The sequence below is a fragment of the Curcuma longa genome, chromosome 1 (genome assembly GCF_044706935.1).
Source record: "Curcuma longa cultivar G26 ecotype Majalengka, Jawa Barat chromosome 1, ITB_CL_G26_1.1, whole genome shotgun sequence".
Lineage (NCBI taxonomy): Eukaryota > Viridiplantae > Streptophyta > Magnoliopsida > Zingiberales > Zingiberaceae > Curcuma > Curcuma longa.
This window is the reverse complement of record NC_133861.1, coordinates 15,635,496-15,656,381: the sequence shown is the minus strand read 5'-3', so window position 1 is coordinate 15,656,381 and position 20,886 is coordinate 15,635,496. Positions and strand designations below refer to the sequence as shown.

At 34.3% G+C, this 20,886-nt stretch overlaps 2 protein-coding genes across 2 annotated transcripts; both read right to left on the bottom strand.

Annotated features, from left to right (window-relative positions):
• Nucleotides 1-695: 695 nt before the first annotated feature.
• Nucleotides 696-13,193, bottom strand: LOC141819631 (uncharacterized). The gene is made up of 3 exons (XM_074706910.1): nucleotides 12,064-13,193; nucleotides 8,945-9,252; nucleotides 696-1,263 (listed from the first exon to the last, which is right to left on the bottom strand). Exons 1-3 carry the CDS (start codon nucleotides 13,086-13,088, stop codon nucleotides 911-913), a joined length of 1,686 nt encoding a protein of 561 aa, XP_074563011.1. The 5' UTR covers nucleotides 13,089-13,193; the 3' UTR covers nucleotides 696-910.
• A 1,222-nt stretch (nucleotides 13,194-14,415) lies between these two features.
• On the bottom strand, nucleotides 14,416-20,521 carry LOC141819727 (TATA-box-binding protein-like). Its single transcript, XM_074707008.1, has 9 exons — nucleotides 19,959-20,521; nucleotides 18,602-18,689; nucleotides 17,539-17,610; nucleotides 15,945-15,995; nucleotides 15,756-15,800; nucleotides 15,571-15,663; nucleotides 14,907-15,008; nucleotides 14,622-14,695; nucleotides 14,416-14,527 (listed from the first exon to the last, which is right to left on the bottom strand). Coding segments are annotated over exons 1-9 (603 nt in total). The 5' UTR covers nucleotides 20,036-20,521; the 3' UTR covers nucleotides 14,416-14,526.
• Between the last annotated feature and the right edge of the window lie 365 nt (nucleotides 20,522-20,886).

Below are 20,886 nucleotides of genomic sequence, written 5' to 3'. Positions count from 1 at the left end.
TAATTGTCAGACAGAACGATATTAGTTAATATTCCTAATGCATATTAAATTCGAAAAAATACAACAAAAAAAAAACTCCTAGTTTGTGCGTAGCTGGCTTAAGCATCCTTCAAATAGAGATGACAGTCGAAGACTTCTTAAAAGACCAACAAAACTTCTTACTTATCATACTAGACTACATAATAATAGCATTAATGTACACACATTACACCTGCATGATCAAGTATCACGAATGAAGAATGAAAGCTCACGTATGGAGTTTGGATCTGAATAACACCCAAAAATTTCAAATACCCCATGCCATTCCTTCACGCAAGCACTGACACATATCTGGAGTTTATATCACACAAAAGGCTATCATTATGAATATTTGATAATTGACTACTTAATAGTTGCAATATCCATGGCAACAACGTAATAACATATTTGATTGGATATTCATTTCTCATATTCAATAGGGCAAAAACTCATTGGATTAAAAAAAAAAAACCCATATACCAGTATCATTCTTACCTCCAAACGAGCAAACCTGTGGGAATAACCCTATTAGCATCCCGATATGTCACATGTTGAAGGAAATATTCAGAATTGGAGGCCGATCATCCTGGAACTGCAGCATTCTAAGTTACAGAAGAACAAAATTAAGGGAAAAGCATGAAAGTATACCTTTGTTAGACATGATTACACAACTCAGGTTAACCAAGATGGTGCAATTAAATTATCAAGAAGCAAACCCATAGCAAACCAAGTACATAGAATCCTCTATGATTATAGGCAATTGGATGCTAGTTCAAGTAGAAATTCTCTTTTCAGAATTACAGTGCAACTGTAAGAGAACAGAAAGCGAGATTTGGTAAAAACATAAATAAGGGCAGTGCAATAGTTGACTCTCTGCAAATCATGTGAGGCACTAATCAGATAGACTAAAATCCTTTCTGCTTTTGATGACAGATTTTCTCACTGAATCATACTCAATTTTCTCAAGGTCTGACGCTGTTGCGAGATACCCATACAAGATCCACTTCTTCTTTCCGGTCTTCCTGTCAACCTTAACTAAGGCAGGATTATTCTCATCATCGCCAGAGTGAGAAGCCTGGGTGCGTGCCCATCCTTTACGACCATGGTTTTCTTTCTCCAAATGCTGTACCAGTCGCTCAGCTTCCTCCAATCCAAGTTGAGTATCAGCAAATTTCACCACTGCAACACCTGTGTGGCCCTGCATCCCGTGGACTGACGTGGCCTTGCAATTAGAGAAACCCATCTCTGGAAGAAATCCAAGAACATGAAGGGAAAAATAATAGGATTAATGGTTGAGATTAATATCCAAAGAATTCTCAATAGTATTTCGAACAAATAACAGGCCCTTGTCCAACTGAACATCATCATAAAGTTCAATGGCCATCTACCTTGACAAATAGCAACAGTTAAGAGGACAAGGAATGATTACTTTGAGAGGTTAAACAATAACCACATAAGAGCTGAAATAAGAACACAAATTAGCCTACAAAAATAGCCTAGTTCCCAACAAAACAAGAGAATTCAAGCACACAACCACAGTGCAAAACTCCAATGTAGGGCACAGAATCAAATTTGATTCTCATACGAATACAAGAAGAGCAAAAGGACTTCACTAAAATTCAAGTATTACTCTATGAAGAGTGGTATGGCCAATAAAAAAAAACAGAAATGCATAAGCAAGTGCAAGTGAGGGCATCAAAAGGCAACCTAATGACTAGCAAAAAATCATTAATTACTACTGAGTGAGAAAAATAGATATATGTAGACTATCCAGATGCAATATAGAGATAACTTTGTATTAGACAGATACCATATATACAGCAAAACTGTTGCTGAAAAAACTGCAAAAGGAATTAAGAGGCTTGTAACATCTCAAGTCTCCTATCCAGTCATAAGGATAACAAACAATTGGCTGATCTGACGATCATATCTTTATCCAGGAAATTCTAAACAAGACACATACATTAACTCAGTCAAATAAGGCTCCTTTATGAAAGATCATGATAAAAGAACTCTACTAGGGTTCATGTAAACAGAAACTTTTTCTTGCCATCATCTGGAACTCAGAGCTACCAAAAAGTGCCTTAACATACATTGTAGTTGAAAAGCAAAAAAAAAAAAGGGAAAAAAATCATGTAAAGCGAACACTAGGTAGAACCAGTGTGAAGAAAAAATTGGCATGACTATATCGTGATCATCATAAAACCATGTCTATTCCAACTATTTAGGGAGGCATGACTATATAATAACATGAAATTGAGTCAATCATATGTAATTCTTCAAACACAAGTGATTAACCAAAGTTCTTTAATGCTAGTGTTGATGATTGCATATGCAATTCCTGGTCTTCATAATTTCCATGCAACAGATGCCTAAACATCGAAACAAACTTCCAAGGATTCAAAAAAGTCCTAAATAACCATAATCATTATGATGATTTGTATCTGAACCAATAAATGTTTGTATATGCACAAACTAAAATAAGAGACGGATATGTATAAACTAAACTGGATAAAGTAGGGCAGCTATGTTCCAGCCTGCCTGCACAAATCTATTCTAGCTTGACCATAGACACTGTTTCAACTTTTTACTAGAGGCATTGAGAAATGGTGAATAGTAATACTGGTCCTGCCAAATATGACCCTCCAGAGCAGATTCAGTCCAGACCAACTTCTGCAAAAGTGCTAGGAACTGTGCTCTGGATAACTCATGATCAAGCTTTCTTGAACTGCCAAATATGATTAATGGGTAAAGCAAAAAAAAATCATTTGCCTTCTAAAACCCAAATAGAATAGCTAAAGTGAGAGAGAAAGACAAAAGATCTTACCCAAATAAGATGTATCAAAGATGAATGCAATAGGTACCAGTAAATGATGGAGAAATAAATGAGCGGTGGAAGAAGTATTTCCATCAACTTTTTAATGAAGGTTTAGATGATCAATTTAGCTTAGGTAATTTAAGTAGGTCAAATGAGTATAGAAACCTATATTTTTATTGTAGAATTCAATCTTAAAAAGTAGAATAAGCTTTAAATGGGATGCAAAATGAGAAAGCAAGTGAATTAGATGATATTTCGATAAAGGTATGAAAGTGTATAGGAAAATAAGATATTAAATAGCTTACAAAATTATTTAACATGATATTCAAAACAAAAAAATGTCTAATCAATGGAGGGTAAGTACTCTAATTTTCTTATATAAAAAATAAGGGAGACGTACATAATTGTGCAAATTATAAGAGTATTAAACTAATAAGTCATAGCATATAACTTTGAGAAAGAGTAATAAAAAAGAGATTAAGGAAGAAGACCACGGTGATCGAAAATCAATTTGGGTTCATACCTGGAAGGTCGACAACAAAAGTTATATATCTTCTCAGACAACTAATTGAAAAATATCGAATACAAAAGCAAGATCTACACATAAAATTCATTGACTTAGAAAAAACTTATGATAGAATTTCAAGAGAAATTATATAGAGAATTCTAGAAAAAATAGGTGTTAATGTAATATATATTGAACTAATTAAATATATACGAGGATATAATGACCAAAATGAAGACTTCAAACGGATTAACTGAAGTATTACCAATAAAAATAGGATTACATTAAAGATCAACTCTAAGTCCCTATTTTTTTACACTAATCATGGACGAACTCACTGGACACATTCAAAATACAATACCATGGTACATGTGGTTTGCAAATGATATTATTTTGATAAATGAGACACATGAAGGAATAAATGTTAAAATGGAATCTTAACTAGAAACACTAGAAGTGAAAGGTTTTAAGCTTAGTAAAGTTAAGACAAAATATATAAAATTTAAATTTATAAATATTAGATGTAACGTGATAATTGTTAAGATAAGAGATTATAAGTTGTCTGAAATTGAGAGCTTTAAGTATTAGGATCATTTTACAAGACGATGGAGGGATTGAGAGAAATGTCTTACATAGACTACAAGCAGAATGATTGAAATGAAGGAAAACATCGAGTGTTATGTGATCAAATACCTCTAAAACTTAAAAGGAAGTTCTACAAGATAACGGTTAGACCTGCTATGTTATATGACACTGAATGTTGAACTATGACTCAAGCACATCAATAGAAGATGAGAGTTGCAGAGATGAGGATATTAAGGTGAATATGTGATCAAACAAGGATGGATAAAATAAAAAATGAGAACATTAGAAAGAAAATCAGAGTTGCATCTATTGAGGGAAAACTCAGAGAGAGACACATTCAAGATCATGCGTACTTATACTTAGATGACCAATAAATCCTCCAGTTAGGCAATGTGAAACTCTGACAAATATGTCCATCAAACGAAGAAAAGGAAAACAAAAAAAAAACTTGATTAGCAACAATAAAACAAAATAAAATTTATTTAAATATAGATGATGATATAATAGAGGATAAACCCAATGACTTAGAAAGATCGATATAGCCGACCCCACCTAGTAGGATAAAGTTTGATTGTTGTTGTTGCCTTCTAAACCCCACTGATAACAACATCTACTCAATCAATCATGATAGATCAGAAAAAGATGATCTAAAAGGGCAACTAAATCCAGCCACTTAAGGACAAATTCATGTCACACTTAGTTAAACCATAATGTATAAAACTGCAGACGAACTTGACAAATAAGGAACATGGGTGGGTCAAAAGGAGGTCTCCTAAAAGACCCCAAATTTTCTAGTTTTCAATTTTAATTTCTAATATATTTATATGTTAATACAATATTAAATTTTTAACACGTTTCAATTTAATTGAGTCAAATCTAATTAGACTAGTTGACATTATTAGGATTATACTAAAGTTTCTTAACTTTCTAAGATTATCATTTGAGTTTTTAGGTTACATTAGCAAATTTTACACGTGTTTATCTGAAACATGGTTCACATAAACTTTTTTTTTTGCTTTTGTATCAAAACCAGAAAAATGGACCAAGAAAAAACCACAAGGTTGAACATAAAATTTATTTTCCGATCCAGTTAAACTCCAGTATTGCGTGAAGCTCTGATAGATAAATACACACTCAAGCTCACTCAATAACTAAGTAAACAAAATTAGAATTCTAGTTTGAGATTCATATACAAGCAAGCTGAGCTTCAAAGAAATAATAAGACCCAACTCACTTAGCATACTTGCTTACAAAGACTTGGAAATGTGACTATCTTCACTCCGCTCACAATCATGTTACTGCTTACTAGGTCCATTCACATTTTCACAAACAAGTTACAGTATGAACATATTTGATTAAAACTTTTAAGAATTAATGACCATATACTAACTTGATAAAATAGTAAACTTATAGTCACAAAATGGAGTTTGACCTTGAACCTAGTTCAAAATTTAATTGTTTCCAGTTTAATTGAGATAGACGAGATGAAGTGCTAAAACTCCATCTTGAATTAAATACCCACTTGAACTAAGTTCAAGTTAGGAAAGGCTTTTATGCTCACGCTTAGCCCAATAAGTTAAGCTTTAACCTTCAGTCATTGAGCTAAGCCTGGCCAATTATCAATACATAATGGGGGCAGACAAAATCACGAAAGTGTATCTACCACAGTTCAGACAAGGGAACAGAATTATTCGAATTACACTGAAGAGATAGAATTAACCAGCACTATCCAGACTGACCAGGATCACTGAACCATTATTATGAAACAAATGTTAAATAACTAAGAACACCATCGTCAGTGGATCAACAGAGATCCACTGTGCTTAAACCATACCATCCTCAAAAGAATCAATTGAAATAAATCTCAGAAACACAGCAAACTAGAATATCTCAAAAAGTTGACTATAACTGAAAACTGCTACACGTTAGAACCAATCAAAATATACAATGAAGAGCACTCAAATGGAGATGGGTATCAAACATTAAAACCAGTTTTTGCAGAATGAACCTAAAACCAGTGTGGGTAAAAGGGCCTAGATTTCGAGGCTATAGGCAAGGAAAAGTAGGAATGCCTTGGCGCCATGCGGCCCATGCCATAGAGCATCATTAGATCATCACACTAGCAGATTCCTGCCTGTTGCATAACCTTCCATCATTTATAGTAGTACTCTCAAATTTGAAAATTAAAGTGGTTTGGGCAAATTCCAGCCCTTCACATAACCTTCCATCATGTATAGTTGGTAACTCTCAAATTTAAGAATTTAGTTGGGTTCAATGGAGGTGTACAGCACCTTGCATCCAAAAAGGATTGCCACATTCATATTATATATTCTGAAATCACTTTTTTTAATCTGGAAAGGAATCAAGATTTTTTTTCTCCATCCAAGATCTGTTGGCTACCCAATGGGCCAACAAAAATACGCCCCAAAGGGGCCTATTAAAAAATAGGCATTTCTATCCATTCAAAGGGTGGACAAGTTTTTACGGAAAATAACTCTAAAACACTCCTTAAAATAAGTTTATAGGTTCCCATCCATTTATGTCAAACAACTAAATGGCATTTCTTGTTAGAAAGATATCTGCAACATGGGGAAAAAATATATAAACAGCATGCTTTATTTAAATAACTCTTCGCCTCAGCCTGTCTATCAAATCAACAAGGTAGAGATGCCCCAATGAGCGCCTTCTCTCCCTCTGTTCACCTCCTGGAATGATATAGGAAATAGTTCACTTCCAAAAGTGCATACTAACATTAAAGCACTCAGAGCTAATGCCAAGCGTCTGGCAGTGGGGACAAATGGGACCTTGGAACCACAAAGCACCTAGTGTCACTAACAATACTAATCGAAAATGAGACAGCCTATCAGCAAAAAAAAAAAGTGATTCCCAACTGTTAAGTAAACATTGATCAGAATAAAACATCACAGATTAGATGCTTGCCATTGTAAACAATAACATGTTTTTAAAAAACAGTTCACATGCAGAATTTATCAATCTTACCACAAATATAAATAGGTAGACTGGAAAAAACACACAAAAAAAATGCATACGTTGGTAAAGAAATGTGGTCGATATACAAATGCATGCAAATGGAGTATACCAGTTGGTACATCCCATAAATGCAGCATTAGAACCTCAGGCCATGGAAACAGTAGGGCAAGTGATTTGCACATTGGTGGTTCAGCCATATTACAAAAATGAGCAATGTTAAATATTCTGTGCAGCATTCCCCTCATTATCAATGGGTGCACTAGCTATCAAGCAGGAATATTGTATAGGAGCATAAGATGAAATCTCATACATTACACTCCATTATTTATCAACGGGTGCACTAGCTATCAAGCAGGAATATTGTACAAAAGCATAAGATGAAATCTAATACAATATGCAAAACTAAAGGCACTCTTGTACAAGTCAATCAGCCAGAGATACACCAATAGGTTAGTCCATAGCAAGTATACTAAATTGAAGTCATTTCATCTGTTAAAAACATGAAACTTGAGGAGCTGCAGCATATACAACTCCTACCAAGGTCTGATATCCAGAGTAGGTTAATAACAATCTGGCCAGACCACAAGGAGCTTGAATGTTCATATGACTGGTAGTATTTTGCCTTGCCTCATTCCTGGAAGCTTAAGCCTTTGGAAATGAAAACAGTGGTAACCAACACTAGAGAAAGAGTTTTACCTGTTTGAAGCCTACAAATGCCAATAATTAATAAAACTACATGCAAAATCCTAGTACAGTTATGCTGACTCGCATGCTCATTTTTGCTAGTACACCCCCACCCGCATGCCAAAGTGCTGAGAATATAAAAAGTATAGATTGGTACTTCCAGAAAAACTAAGGTGTTTGGATGAGCCATCAGACTATCAAACTTGATAGACCACTTTTACAATGATTTAAGGATTGTCTCCGCCCTAAAGGTCTATATTTTGAGTCGCTTCCTGTTCCCTTCTCAAGCAAGGTTTCGTATGTGAATGACAAATAGAATGCACCACATGCAACAAGGGTAACACTTAAAGTAAATAATTCAAGTCAGTATGAGGACGCTAGCAAAATAATTTCACTTATCAACTTTTCTGTAAGAAAACATCCACTTTAGTTTCAGTGGGTATGAGAGTAGAGGTTTCCAGAATTGAATTATCAGTAGACTCCAAAAACAGTAACTATTTTAAACTTGACTTACATGTTTTCACCTCAGCACATAATAACTTAAGTGATACTTTAAACTAGTTATGTGAAATATGTTGATTTGAAAGTAACTGAGGTGTCTGGGTCCTCTGAGAGTTAGACCAATCTGCAACTGTTAGCAGAAAACCAGCAGATGTCAACCAATACAGGGACCACGGGATTTCATCTTAAACTGATATCAGAACTGGTACTGATACTGAACATTGATAGAAGATAATACATTTATTTTACTCATTATTTATTAGTACCATTTAAATAAATCCTTATTAAGTCTAACAGAAGAACAAATGAAATGATCTAAACACACACTTAGCGAAGTATAAAAAGAGATGTCTTCTTTTTCAAACATTCAAGGATTCTCATAGAAGCAATGAAGCAATCCAGTGTTAATTTGACAGGATGTTAAAACACAATAAATGGAAGGAACCATAATAGAATGTGAAGAATCCATCACAAAAATATTCAGAGTGGAAGGAACACAGAGATACTGAATAGTCAATAACTTGAACAAGCTATGACAAAAGAAAGATCAAGATAACGAACCAAAAACGAACAGGATGTTAGATAGTAAAAGAAAAAAGGCAATGATCATCTCCAAGAAGGGTAAAAAAACCAACAGAATCAAGTCACAAGCAAATCAACAGACAAAACATCATTGATTACCAGCTGAACAAGTCAGGAAAATTAGACTTGAACAGATTCAGACCTAATCAGCATGAGAGATGAGTGCAGGCATGTAATACATATTACAGTTCATGGTTCTTTGTATTATTAAGACAAGTTATTAATTTAGGGAAAAATTGAAGTTATGTAATCGTATATACCTTTAAGTCTACTATCCATCTCTATATTACGCAAATACTCCACACGGCCATCCTTTCTCCTTCCTGAAATTACGTTATGAAGTATGACTGTCGGGGGCCATACAATAAGGTCATCCCTGTTTGTTTGAGCATCATCAGCAGATAGTAACTGATATGTTTTTGAGTTATCAGGGGCCTTTGAGTAGTTCCATCCCATGAGAACACACAAGGCCTTGTGTAACCCAAGATGATCAACACGCAAATCAGCATTTTGTAAGGTGTATGTGTGCATGATTAGTTCATGCACATCGGCAAAATCTTTAGAGGCCCTGTGAGTGTGGAAACCAAAGACATTGAATAGCAATGACAATGAACAAGAAAAAAAATCTAATTAACTAGAGCAACATTTAAGAGGAAATATGAAAATCATCATCCTACCTCAAAAGGAACATTATCCTACCAGAGATCTAGAAGTAGGACAATATGAGTGAAATATGAAAATTAGTAAACCAAAAAGTGATTCTGAACTTTTATTTTCCTTTTACAATTATTGTAAAAGATAATATAGTTGTATTAAAATATGTAGGATTTATTTTTCTCATACTATAAAAAAATATAATATACAAAAAAACATTCAACGGTTCTGTTGTATAATATAATACATTATATGATATATAGTATAATATATTTTCATACTTTAATACAATATAAGACATAAGATAAGATAATATTATAATAACAATATTATTATGTTATATATAATTACATAACAAATATATTATAGAACATTTATGTTTTATTATTCATATAGGATTCCATCAGTCACTCCTGTAGGTAAGCCCTCAACCAGTGAATTCTTAGCTCACAGAAATGTTGGTTCAATATGAATTTACTTCTCATCTTTGACATGATCCTTACCTAGGTAATGAAAAGAGATTATGTTAACAACATGTTTTTGCATAATCTGTCTCCCAAATATGAATATGGCACTTCACTGAGAGTGATATTTCTCTTGCTAAAAGATACAAATTTTCAATTTCTCAGGTTCTAAAATGAGAAAAGGAAGCAGCGAACTGAAATATTTCATGAACCAACCATGCCCTTAGGAACTATCATCCTATCAGCAATTTAGAATCATCTATACTAGCATAATGTTATAACATAAGCATTGACTACTTTGGTCTTCCTTGTGAATAAGGCCTTAACATAGAAAGGGAAGCAATAATTAGTAGGTTCTATCCTCATAAGATAAAATGTCCTAAAAAATGACCCATAAAATTACCAATTCTATCACTGATTATCAAAAAATAAAGAACTGGGTATTAGTAATTTTTACAAACAAGGAACCAAATATTTATAGAGCTATCTATATAAGAGCAGCTGAATGGCCAAACTACCTAAATTGGCAAAAATATGGCAAACAAACAAAAAGAGGTACAAAATGACAGACAAACTAATCAAGCACGAAGTCATACACAATTGAGAAAAATTGAATTAGACAAATGTTAGTTCTGCAGTTCATACGCACACAAACAAATAGAAGTACATCAAACTTTACAATATCAAAATGGTACAACAAATATGCATACTTCAACCATGGAATAAGATCAAAGGAACCATGGCAGACCATGCTAGGACCAGTATATTGTGTGAATCTACTGTGTCAAACCATGGTATGGATCAGAATATAAATGCCAGGATGATAAAGCATCACAAACTGCTTATTTTAGATTCAAAAACTATGAATACTAAATGATAAATCTAAATTGAGAGAGAAGAGAAATAAATGATTTAATAATCATTTTGTTCATTGATCCATATGATTTTATAGATGGTTAAAAAAATCAAGTTTGTAATTTCAACATAAAATATTCATAGAAACTTGCAACCCTAACATACTGTATGCTTTTCGCTCAGGAATTGTGATTTCAACATATAGAATGTTTTTGTTTCCTTTGTGGCAGTGTGACTACGCACATCTCTTCCACTGTTTCTAAATTTTGTGTTTCTCAACAACTCATTCAAACTCACAGGGCAGAAAGGAAAGATAGATGATGATGGAGAGAGACAGAAGCAGTGGGGAAGAAAGAAGAGATTGAGAAGTGGAGGCAAAGAAAAAACCAAAAAGTTTCATTCTTCTAGGAAGATAGAAAAATGCATCCCCTCCACTTCTGCCAAAAAATTGTCCTAATACTTAGGAATATAGAAATATGAAGAGTTTTCCCCTTATTTTTCACTTTCCAATGAGACTCTATCCAGATCTCGTCATCATTGTTCTATAAAGCACTCCAAGTGTCTGCCTAAGCAGTTTGGACAAGGAACCACTTTGCCTACCCAATATGTGGTCCCCTTTACAAAATATGAAAGTTAGGCAGATAAAGCAACCTCATGAGTGATTTAAAATAACAAAATTTGGTTTTTAATAACCCCAATCTATCCATCACGTGTCATGCAAAACCCTTGTGCCTCTTCTCTCATGCAGATAGGGTGTCAACAGAACAGCAAATGGAAGCTATTCACTGTGATTTCTTACTCCTATTGATCCTACTACACTAATTTCTTCTCTTGAAAGTAAGGTCTCCATCTGCTTCTCTTCTCTATTTCTCATCTCTAATGTTTTCAGCCTTTCCACTTCAAAACCAGCTGCAGAAATATTTGGAGGCTGAAATCTTCCTCTCTTCATTTTATTCTTATCTCTAGTTCTAATATCTTCTAAATATTAACAATTTTTCCTTTTGAAATAGTTGCTGAATGATTAATCTTTGGCCTGCCAATCACTGAAAGACAACAAGAAAATACATCTAAGAAGGCATTATGTGCATCCAAGGCAACAAACATAACAAATTTTAGCAAATTAGAGCATATTATTTGATGACAACTAAAAGGAACTAAAGTGAGACAAAAGAACTCATCAAACACCAGACTTTAGCACATTTGATAACAGTTGTATAACTAAATCCATCATAGTAGTTGCTTAAGTAATCAATGCCACTAATAGAAAGATCAAACCTGTCACTGGCAACACAGAACAAAGGTCTCATGAATGAAGAAGCATCCATAAAGATTTAGGAGATTATGAGAACTATAGAAAAAAATAAGGAACTTGGTAGGAAAAAGGAACTTTTAAAATGTAATCAAACCTGCCACAGGCAACACATAACAAAGGACCATCTTTCCCATCCTCCAAATATTTCTTCCTCTGTGCAAAATTCTCATTTATCATCTTTGAGAACCAAAGAAAAGCCCCCTTAAGTGCACGAGGATCAACACCCAGAACTGCAGGAGGCACTTCATCACGGCCAACCCTACGTGGGGGCAATTCATAACTTTCTCCACTCAACTTCACCTGCTTCGACAACCTTAGCTCGTCATGCTGGTCCCGTCCAAACGGACTGCCTCCTAAGAAGTATCTCCGGTCTTCACCAGTTCCAGAAGGACCTAGAGAGATCCAATTAGGGTTCCCATGTTGCATGACTTGTTGCCTGTGCAACAGGAATTCATCTTCTTCGCCATACTTGCGCTTCAGAGAGGAAGATCGGCCCCCAACATCTGAGAGATTCCGAGGGCCATCTGACCCAGAAGGATCAGGATAGTCACGCTGGGGACCAGGACCGCGGGCAAAGGGAAGCAGCTGGCGGAAATCTTCGGGGCTGAACCTTCCGCCAGGAGGTGGAGGGAAACGCCTGTCGAACCCCAAACCAGGAACAGGCTCCGGGCCGAGACCAAACCCAGGGCGACCGAATGGGAACTTATCAGCGGCATGGTCAACCGGCGCATCGTGTGGCAGGGCAAAATAGGACCGGACGCTGCCATCGGCGAGGACGATGGAACGTCGCTCGAGGTTGTGGAAGCCGTAGGATGGAGGGGGAGGGGTCCCAGGTCGGTCAGGGTGAGGGAAGGGGCGAGGACCAGCCGTGGGAGTGGGAATGGGAGCGGGAGCGGCGGCGGGCAGCAAGGTGGGCTTTTCATTGGGGGCAACGACTGGGGATGCGGAGGATGGCGCTTTGGGCTTGGAGGGTTTGGGATCCGAGGACGAGGCATGGCGGTTGACGGTGGCCTTGTCGTCGGCCTCCCATCGTGATTTCTTGGTGCTAGCGGCGCGGCCGGCGCCGGTATTGGAGGAGGAGGCAGGCCCTTTGCCTCCCGATCCCTTGGGATTCTTCATGGATTTGATGGGATTGAGGTCGTCGAAGATGGAGCGTTAGGGTTTCAAACAAGAAAGGAAGCTTCAGCCTTCCATGTGCGGGCAAACGAGCCCCGAAGCTAAGAATTTCGTCCGGGGGCGTAAGGCCTGGGTCCTGGGTCCTGGGCCTTATAAATAGAGCTCCTGGGCCTTATAAATTGAGCTGCAAACACTACCCGTTGAATTTGTATATAAACAAACGTAATATACAAATAGATTGAAATTAATTCATTTATGAAAGTAATTTATTTTTTGAAAATATTAATATTATTTTATGATGTGATTAGGAGTAGGGGTGAGTAAAAATTCAATTGAAAAATTGATAAAATCAATCAAATTTAAAAATTCAATTCAATTATTTTATAATTTTAATTATTTTTTAAAAAAATTAATTAATTCGATTCAATTTCAATTTTAAAATATCTTATTCAATTAAACCGAATAAACTAAATTAATTAAAATAAAAAATAATTTATAAATTCCTAAATTTATAAATCTCTAACTAATTAATAAATTTTTTATAATATTTAAAATTTTTAATTATTTCAGTTAATTTAATTGAAAATCAAATTAATCAATATTTTATTTGTTCAGTTTGTTCGATTTTTATTTAAAAATTTGATCAATTCAATTAATTTAAAAAAAATAATTCAATTCAATTTAATTTAATTTTAATTGAATACTCATGATTAAAAGTTTGATTAAAATCATATTCTATAAAAATATTATTTAATAACCATATAATTATTTTATATTATCTTATATATATATATATATATATATATATATATATATATATATATATATATTGAATACATATTTTTTTAATCATCATAAATAAAATTTACAATTGCATCGTTCATAAAATATCTAAAATATTTCATTTACAAGTCTCCCAAACATAATTTTCTACCCATAATGGCATAGTTTTGATTTCAAGTCAATTTAAAAGTGCATGAAGAATTCGTATGAATCTCATAGAATAGTTTTGATATGATTTTCATATTAAATAACTTAAGTGTTTTTTAATAGATAATTCACATCGTATCATTAGAACTAACTCACCGGTGTTCAGGCATGATTACCTATAACTCTTTATATTCATTCAGCAATAAATAAATTCTAATACTAATTAATTCAATTCGTTGATATTCACAAAGATTAAATAATCTTTAAAAATATTTATTAACTAATATAAACCCTAATTAAGAATTTAATAATTTAAACATACGTATAATTTTATATCTTAAAAATAAAAATATATTTGAACAAGTTTAATAAGAAAAAAATAAGTTTAAACACAGTCTAATTAGAACAGGCACCCTGTCAAGAAAAAGGATATACATGGTACAAGGTAGGACATGAAAGAGAGAGTGGAACATGCAAGCCATAATCACGAACAAGCTCCAAGTAGAGAGGATCTGCTCAGTTCAAACAAAAAACATTTTCCGACAATAATTAGGTGAATAGATGGAAAAATGAAGAGTGAAATAACTTGGAGATTCATTGTTATACCATTGCTGGTTCTTCCGGAACTCTGTTAGAACTGGATATATGTTTTCAAAAGCTGTGTATGTCTCATCTCTCACCTGTGATGGCTCCCAGTCAGTGTCCATGAGATTAGTTCATCAAAATTTTCTATTTCACAAATCTTTATTTTTAACCTTTTGACACCTTTAAATTTACTAAAGGTCAATGGTGTCAAATAGTTAAGAATATATATTTTTTTGGATTTTCAATTCCAAAATATAAACCCGAAAACAAGGAGGGTGGGATCCAGGATGCCATACTGACACTTACCTTAGCCCCAGTAATAACAATTTTCCCGGATACAAATATCAGAAGCACAATCTTTGGTTGCTTCATCCGGTAGATCAGACCGGGAAAGAGCTCTGGTTCATACTGTTGGAAAATCAACCAAAAAAAAGTTAACATTTTATAGGTTTAAGGTTACATAAGCAAGAGGATAAACTAAGGTAACCATGGAGGACCAGGATTCTGAGATGAGGGGAGCAAATTGAACACACTAGTTTACACAAATATTAACTAAGGGAGTCAAATAAAGGCACTATTAGTAATTTTGAAAAGAAAATTTAGATGAATTTCAAAACTATTATATAAGAAAAAAAGCATCTATGCTAGGAAACCCCAACCACCACTTGGTGATATATGCACCCAGTCATGTGTAAGTGGGTGAAAATATATCACGCCAATAAAAAAGGAGGCAAAAAATAAATTGAAACAGAAACAAACAGGCGGCGCAAGGAATGACTATTATGTTATAGCATTCACATATGATAGATAACTTACACAGTCTTCCTAGAAGAATCAAGGTAGAAAGTAAAACTTAAGTAATACCATAGATGATGAAAAGCAAATAGAAATGATGGAGACAGTATTTATGCAGACCCTCCAAATTGAATGAACCCCCAAAAGAGCGCTAAGAATTAGATCATTTGCTTACGCTGCAAAAGGCACCATGGGAGTATGAAAGGCCTTCTAGTCTGATAGGGAATTTGACATCACATGAGCCCACGATATTTTGGATCTTGAAATCCTATGATGCATAAGAATATCAGGTTGAATAAGAAAACAAAATAGCTACAAAAGAGGCTGCAAAGACAAAAGCACCAACATGAAGGTGATCACCTTAAACTTAGCTGGAAAACCAAGTTTTTGAATTATTCGTGCATACTGAAAAGTCAACAATAAATTTAGTTAGTACCAAGTTAGGATTGTAGACACAAACTCATAGCAATAGACATAAAATTCTGCATAGAAATTAAAGCGTGGATCATTTAAAATCAAATGGAGTAATGACCACCCAATTTATCAGACCTTTCTTGCTGCAAGTTTTGACTGATGCTCACTTTTTGCTCCAGTGCATACCTATTGAAAGTCAGAAGATCATAAACAACCCGTGCACAAAAAATATGCTATTTTGAATAAAGCAGGATAAAGGCTGCTAAAGCATACCATGCCAAGCAAAGCTAAATACAAATATTCATAGTTTGCGACAGGGCTTATGAAGTAGTAGAGAGCAAGGACACACTAGTATTTGTTTATTTTCCAAGTAATAATTCAATCATCTCTAGTCTCTATTGAGAAATTGATGTGTTAACAAGGATAGGATTGATTTGAGCATGGTACGTACAACATAGGATGGAGAGGAAATGATATTAAAGGCAAGGACCAAGTGTAATCTATAATCTAAATCCAGCATTCACAGTGATTCTGTGTTATCCAATCAAGTAAAAGGTGATCATCAATTGTTGCTATGGTACGAATAAATGTAAGCAGTTGGAACTCGAAGGCATTAAAAAGGACAAGCAATTTGTTCATCACTGTGGATATCAAACGCTGGTAATGATAGGGTGACATAATACCAATCCTATTGCTTGGTAAACTGTAAATACTCATGCTACTGACCAATATCTAAAATCATGCAACAAACACTACAATAAAGCAAGCCACAACTTTCATGGGAAGTTAAATCATTAGTTCCTGCAAATAATCTCTAATTGCTGTAACAAGATTTGATCCTTTTTTAAAATATATATATACATTTTTGCTATGGAATTCCAGATACTTCCATTTCATAGAGTAAAAAATAAGGTCTAAGTTTCAGCCAACCCAGATAATTAAAAGCAAAGCAATTTCAGTCTTACTCTCACAGTCTCACTCAGTCTCAGTCTCAGTCTCACTCAGAAAGAACAAGATTTGGCTGACACTGGTAGAATAATAATGTGGATCAGTTGAAGCCATCTTGTGGATGTATTCAAAGCCACAAGAATCCAAGTATAATAAATCTTTCACAAGACACCATCAATAAATGTTTCTCAGATAGGCCCAATATAAAAATCTAATTGAGAGAGGCTCACAATAATGGAATCTGTGTATTCCTTTCCAAGTAATTTACATTCTTTTTCTTAGTGCGCAACATATTGCCTAACGACAACCAAAAAAAAATAAACAACTTACTGCGAAACCAGACTACACGCATGCACGAAAAATAACACAATAAAATTTGGAATATGAAAAAACTGATAGTTGAACCTGCTAAAATTGGCAATATAATATTTCCACAATGTTCATAACCTTCATATCAACATTCTTCTATACCTTGGAAAATTCAAATTTAATGGATACTCATTAAGTTTCTCAGTATCTAGAATATAAGAAGGATATTCACGAAAGTTAGTTAATTTTGGTAATATTTCAAATTTTGTAGAGGATAACAATGCGCACAATTATACATACAAGATTTTTGCCAAAATGAAGTGCACCAGTGACGGAAAACAGCAGAAAGTATTTTTGAGTAATACAATTAGAATAATAGGCATTTGTTTCCTCCAAAAAAAACCCATAGAATATCAAGAAAAAAAGAAAGTGGAAATTAACACTTCCTGAATATAAAGAAAAGGATACTTACCATCTTTCCTGATGCAAATATCAATGCAGTGGTTTTTGGTTCTCTTATTCGCATAATTACTGCAGCAAAACGCTGTGTAATGGAACAGCAAATCAGTTAAGCTACCTTGACCTACTTAACAGTTAACATTGTTGCAAAGCATCATTTTCTTAGTGAGTTTTATAGCTTTGATAACTATAGTAATTTAATGATTAGATTTAAATCTCATCTTGTGGATATATATCTACTTGAATAAGGAAAGTTTTTTGTCTAAGGAAACCTATACTCCCATTAAGGCTACAAAATTTCACATATATCCTGCAGTTTAAACTCATGCAAGAGAAAGCTAGACAAAATATAAATTGTTAGATACGAAAGCTGTAAAGAATAAGATAGGATTTCTTAAATAGGGTACATGTTTCAGTATATACATGAAACAATTCAAATTGTGTCATTCAAACTAATTAAGAATGCTTGTTTGATCTGCTTGATGAGATCTGCACACCAATCCACCCCAGCACTAGGTGCCCTCCACAACTTGGATTGAGTGGAGATTGGATAAGCATGCATCTTGTTTAACCCTGGATGCAATGAAATAATATATGCAAATATTTACCTTATATTTCATATTGTACATTGCCCCTTCCCACCCTATCCTATTGCTTATGGGGGAACAAGATGGGAAGTTAAACACCTGCCATGTCTGATTCCAAATATTAATGGGCATGTTATAAGAAAATCCTGGTTTTCAATATTTGTCACACCTATATGTAAAGTTTTATTCATCTTATCACAAATTTTAAATAATCTCAGCAAACTACAGGTTGGTTTTCCTCTATAGTCTTCTATTTTCAAGTTTGTAAACACTCCTAGAATTCTCAACTAAACCTAATTATGTTCCTATATCAAGAAATGCAGATGTTATATGTTTCTTGTCCTAACAAATAATGATAACTTTACACTCATATGTCATGAGAATAAAAAACAAGTGACTAGCCAAACCAATGTGAGTACAACACTAACAAAAGCATTAAAATAAAAACCCTGCATCACAATATATTGACTTTCTAACATCAACTCTTACCTTAGGATTATACTCAGCATTACGAGCTTGTAGAGCAATCGCTTTAAGATCCAATTTGCAGTCCAAATTAACTGTTGAAACAATGTTCCTGGAAAAGTCAGAGCACAATGTTGAGATTCAGAAAAGATGTGGAAACACGATGGCAGGGAATAGCTAGATTACCGAAATTCAAAACAAACTGAAGCACAAAGAAATACAACTCGATCAAGATCCTTCAAAATTGGAAATTTTTTCCCAAAGAAAGGCACTAACCATCATGCAAGATTTGTGATATGTATAATATGGCTTAACTTAGAACAATTTTCCAGCTCCAAACATGGATCAATACCTATGAAATCTTTCAAGTTCTCTGGTAACTTTAAGAAAACAAAATTCACTTTACCACAAAAGATAATTTAAGAAGTTGACACGATAAACGAGGCCAGAACAAATTAAAGATACTTTGTAAAAACTAATAGATAATTTTCCAATAGAGACGACCAGAATTCCATAATTCATTTTAGTGTATCATATATAAAAGGTAAAAGTCCAAAAGAAGGATTTTGTTATGATTCTTTTAAGCACACAAAAAAAAAAGAATTAAAACTGCCAATTTACTGAACCAAGTAATAAGAAATATCCAAGACATGAATAGCTAGAATAACCATCTAACAAACAATTTCCAATCTCTCATTTGGGTGGCACAAGATAGGTATATAATACAACTATGAAAGCAAAGTTCAATAACTTTGGGTGCTAGAAAAGGCAGATGCACTAGATTGAGCATATAGGTAATTTTCAAGCCTCTTTATCTCTCTGGATCATTTATAAATTGAAGAACCTTAAAAGAATCTCGTGCCAATTGCTTATATTTAAGCTTTTCTACTCTAATCAAGCTTAAGAGTCAGTTGTGCTCAGTACAATAGACTATCTGACCCATACATGGAAATGTCCTACAACAATGGTAAATAAAACATGCAATACTTACTTCTAAAGTCAAGGAAGAAATATTAACATATCCTAGAAACTCCCTCATAAGACAAGCAAGAATGAAGTTCACAGTTACAGGTTGCAGAGAAAATACGATAATCATTTGTCTAGGAAGCATTACATCCACATTTTCACATACTTTTGAATATCATTTCAACCCATCTTCTCTTCTTTTATCAACTATTGGAACTACACTTAATTTCTCTCTTCTTTTTTTCCCTTTCCAGTAACTCCATGTATCTTTGCCACATTAAAAATAAATTATAGATACTTGTATATTTAATGGAAAAGGGAAATATTCTCAGGATACCCTATCTGACCATACTCAAAGAGGTGTCTTATAGATTTTAATCCAATAATAGCACCGATATACTTAACAAGAACTTACTGAAGCGTAGGAACGATTCCAGAAGGGTGTTTGGAGAGATCAACAGGTTGAGTTCCCTCTAGGATCTGTTCAGCCATGAGCCACTTCCCTCCTTTTCCTCCAGTATATACGTTTTCGCTTCTCCTCAACCCGAACCAAGCACTTTACAAACGCCTTTTTATACACCACTCGAACAAAGTGACCTTGTTCGCTCCGATATGCAGGATTTCACAATTTTTTCTCCCCGCGAACACGCAGGAGTGACAATATATTCAGCTACAAACGTAGATGTGAAATCACGACCGATCGACTTTGCGTTTGTTCGCGGAGAGATGACGTAGAGCATAAGATGAACAGGGACAGGAAAGAAAGGGGAACAAGATCTCACTATATCACCCAGATCAACATAAAAACTACCGGCGAAGCTGCAGAATTCAGGATTGTCCGGCGACGGAAGATCGGAACCCGATGAATTCGAGCGGGAAGAGGAATATATATATATGCGAAAATCCAAACAAAATCGGCCTTTTATATGCGAGAGGTGCGGATTCGGAGATATATAAGAAGAGGAAAAAGGGGGGAAGAACGGTAGGAAGCGAGATGGGAAAAGTTATCGGACCACGGAACTATATTTAGGGCACATTTTTACATATGGCACTTCGGAAATTGTGTTTTTACAAATTTTGTCATCTATTTTTTTTTTAAATATTGCATAGTTTTCAAAGATATGTTGATGAAATTTTAATTACTTAAAACTCTTGGAAAGAGAAAATAATATGGGAAAAATTAGGAATTAAATTACAAAATTGTGAGATTGGTACGCAATATATCACTTTGCACCTTGCTTGATATTTATATTTCTTATTACTGATTATTAGATTAATATGGATGAATACTAATTGATAAAATAATAATAATAATAAAACCAATTAATATCTTTTTTCCATTG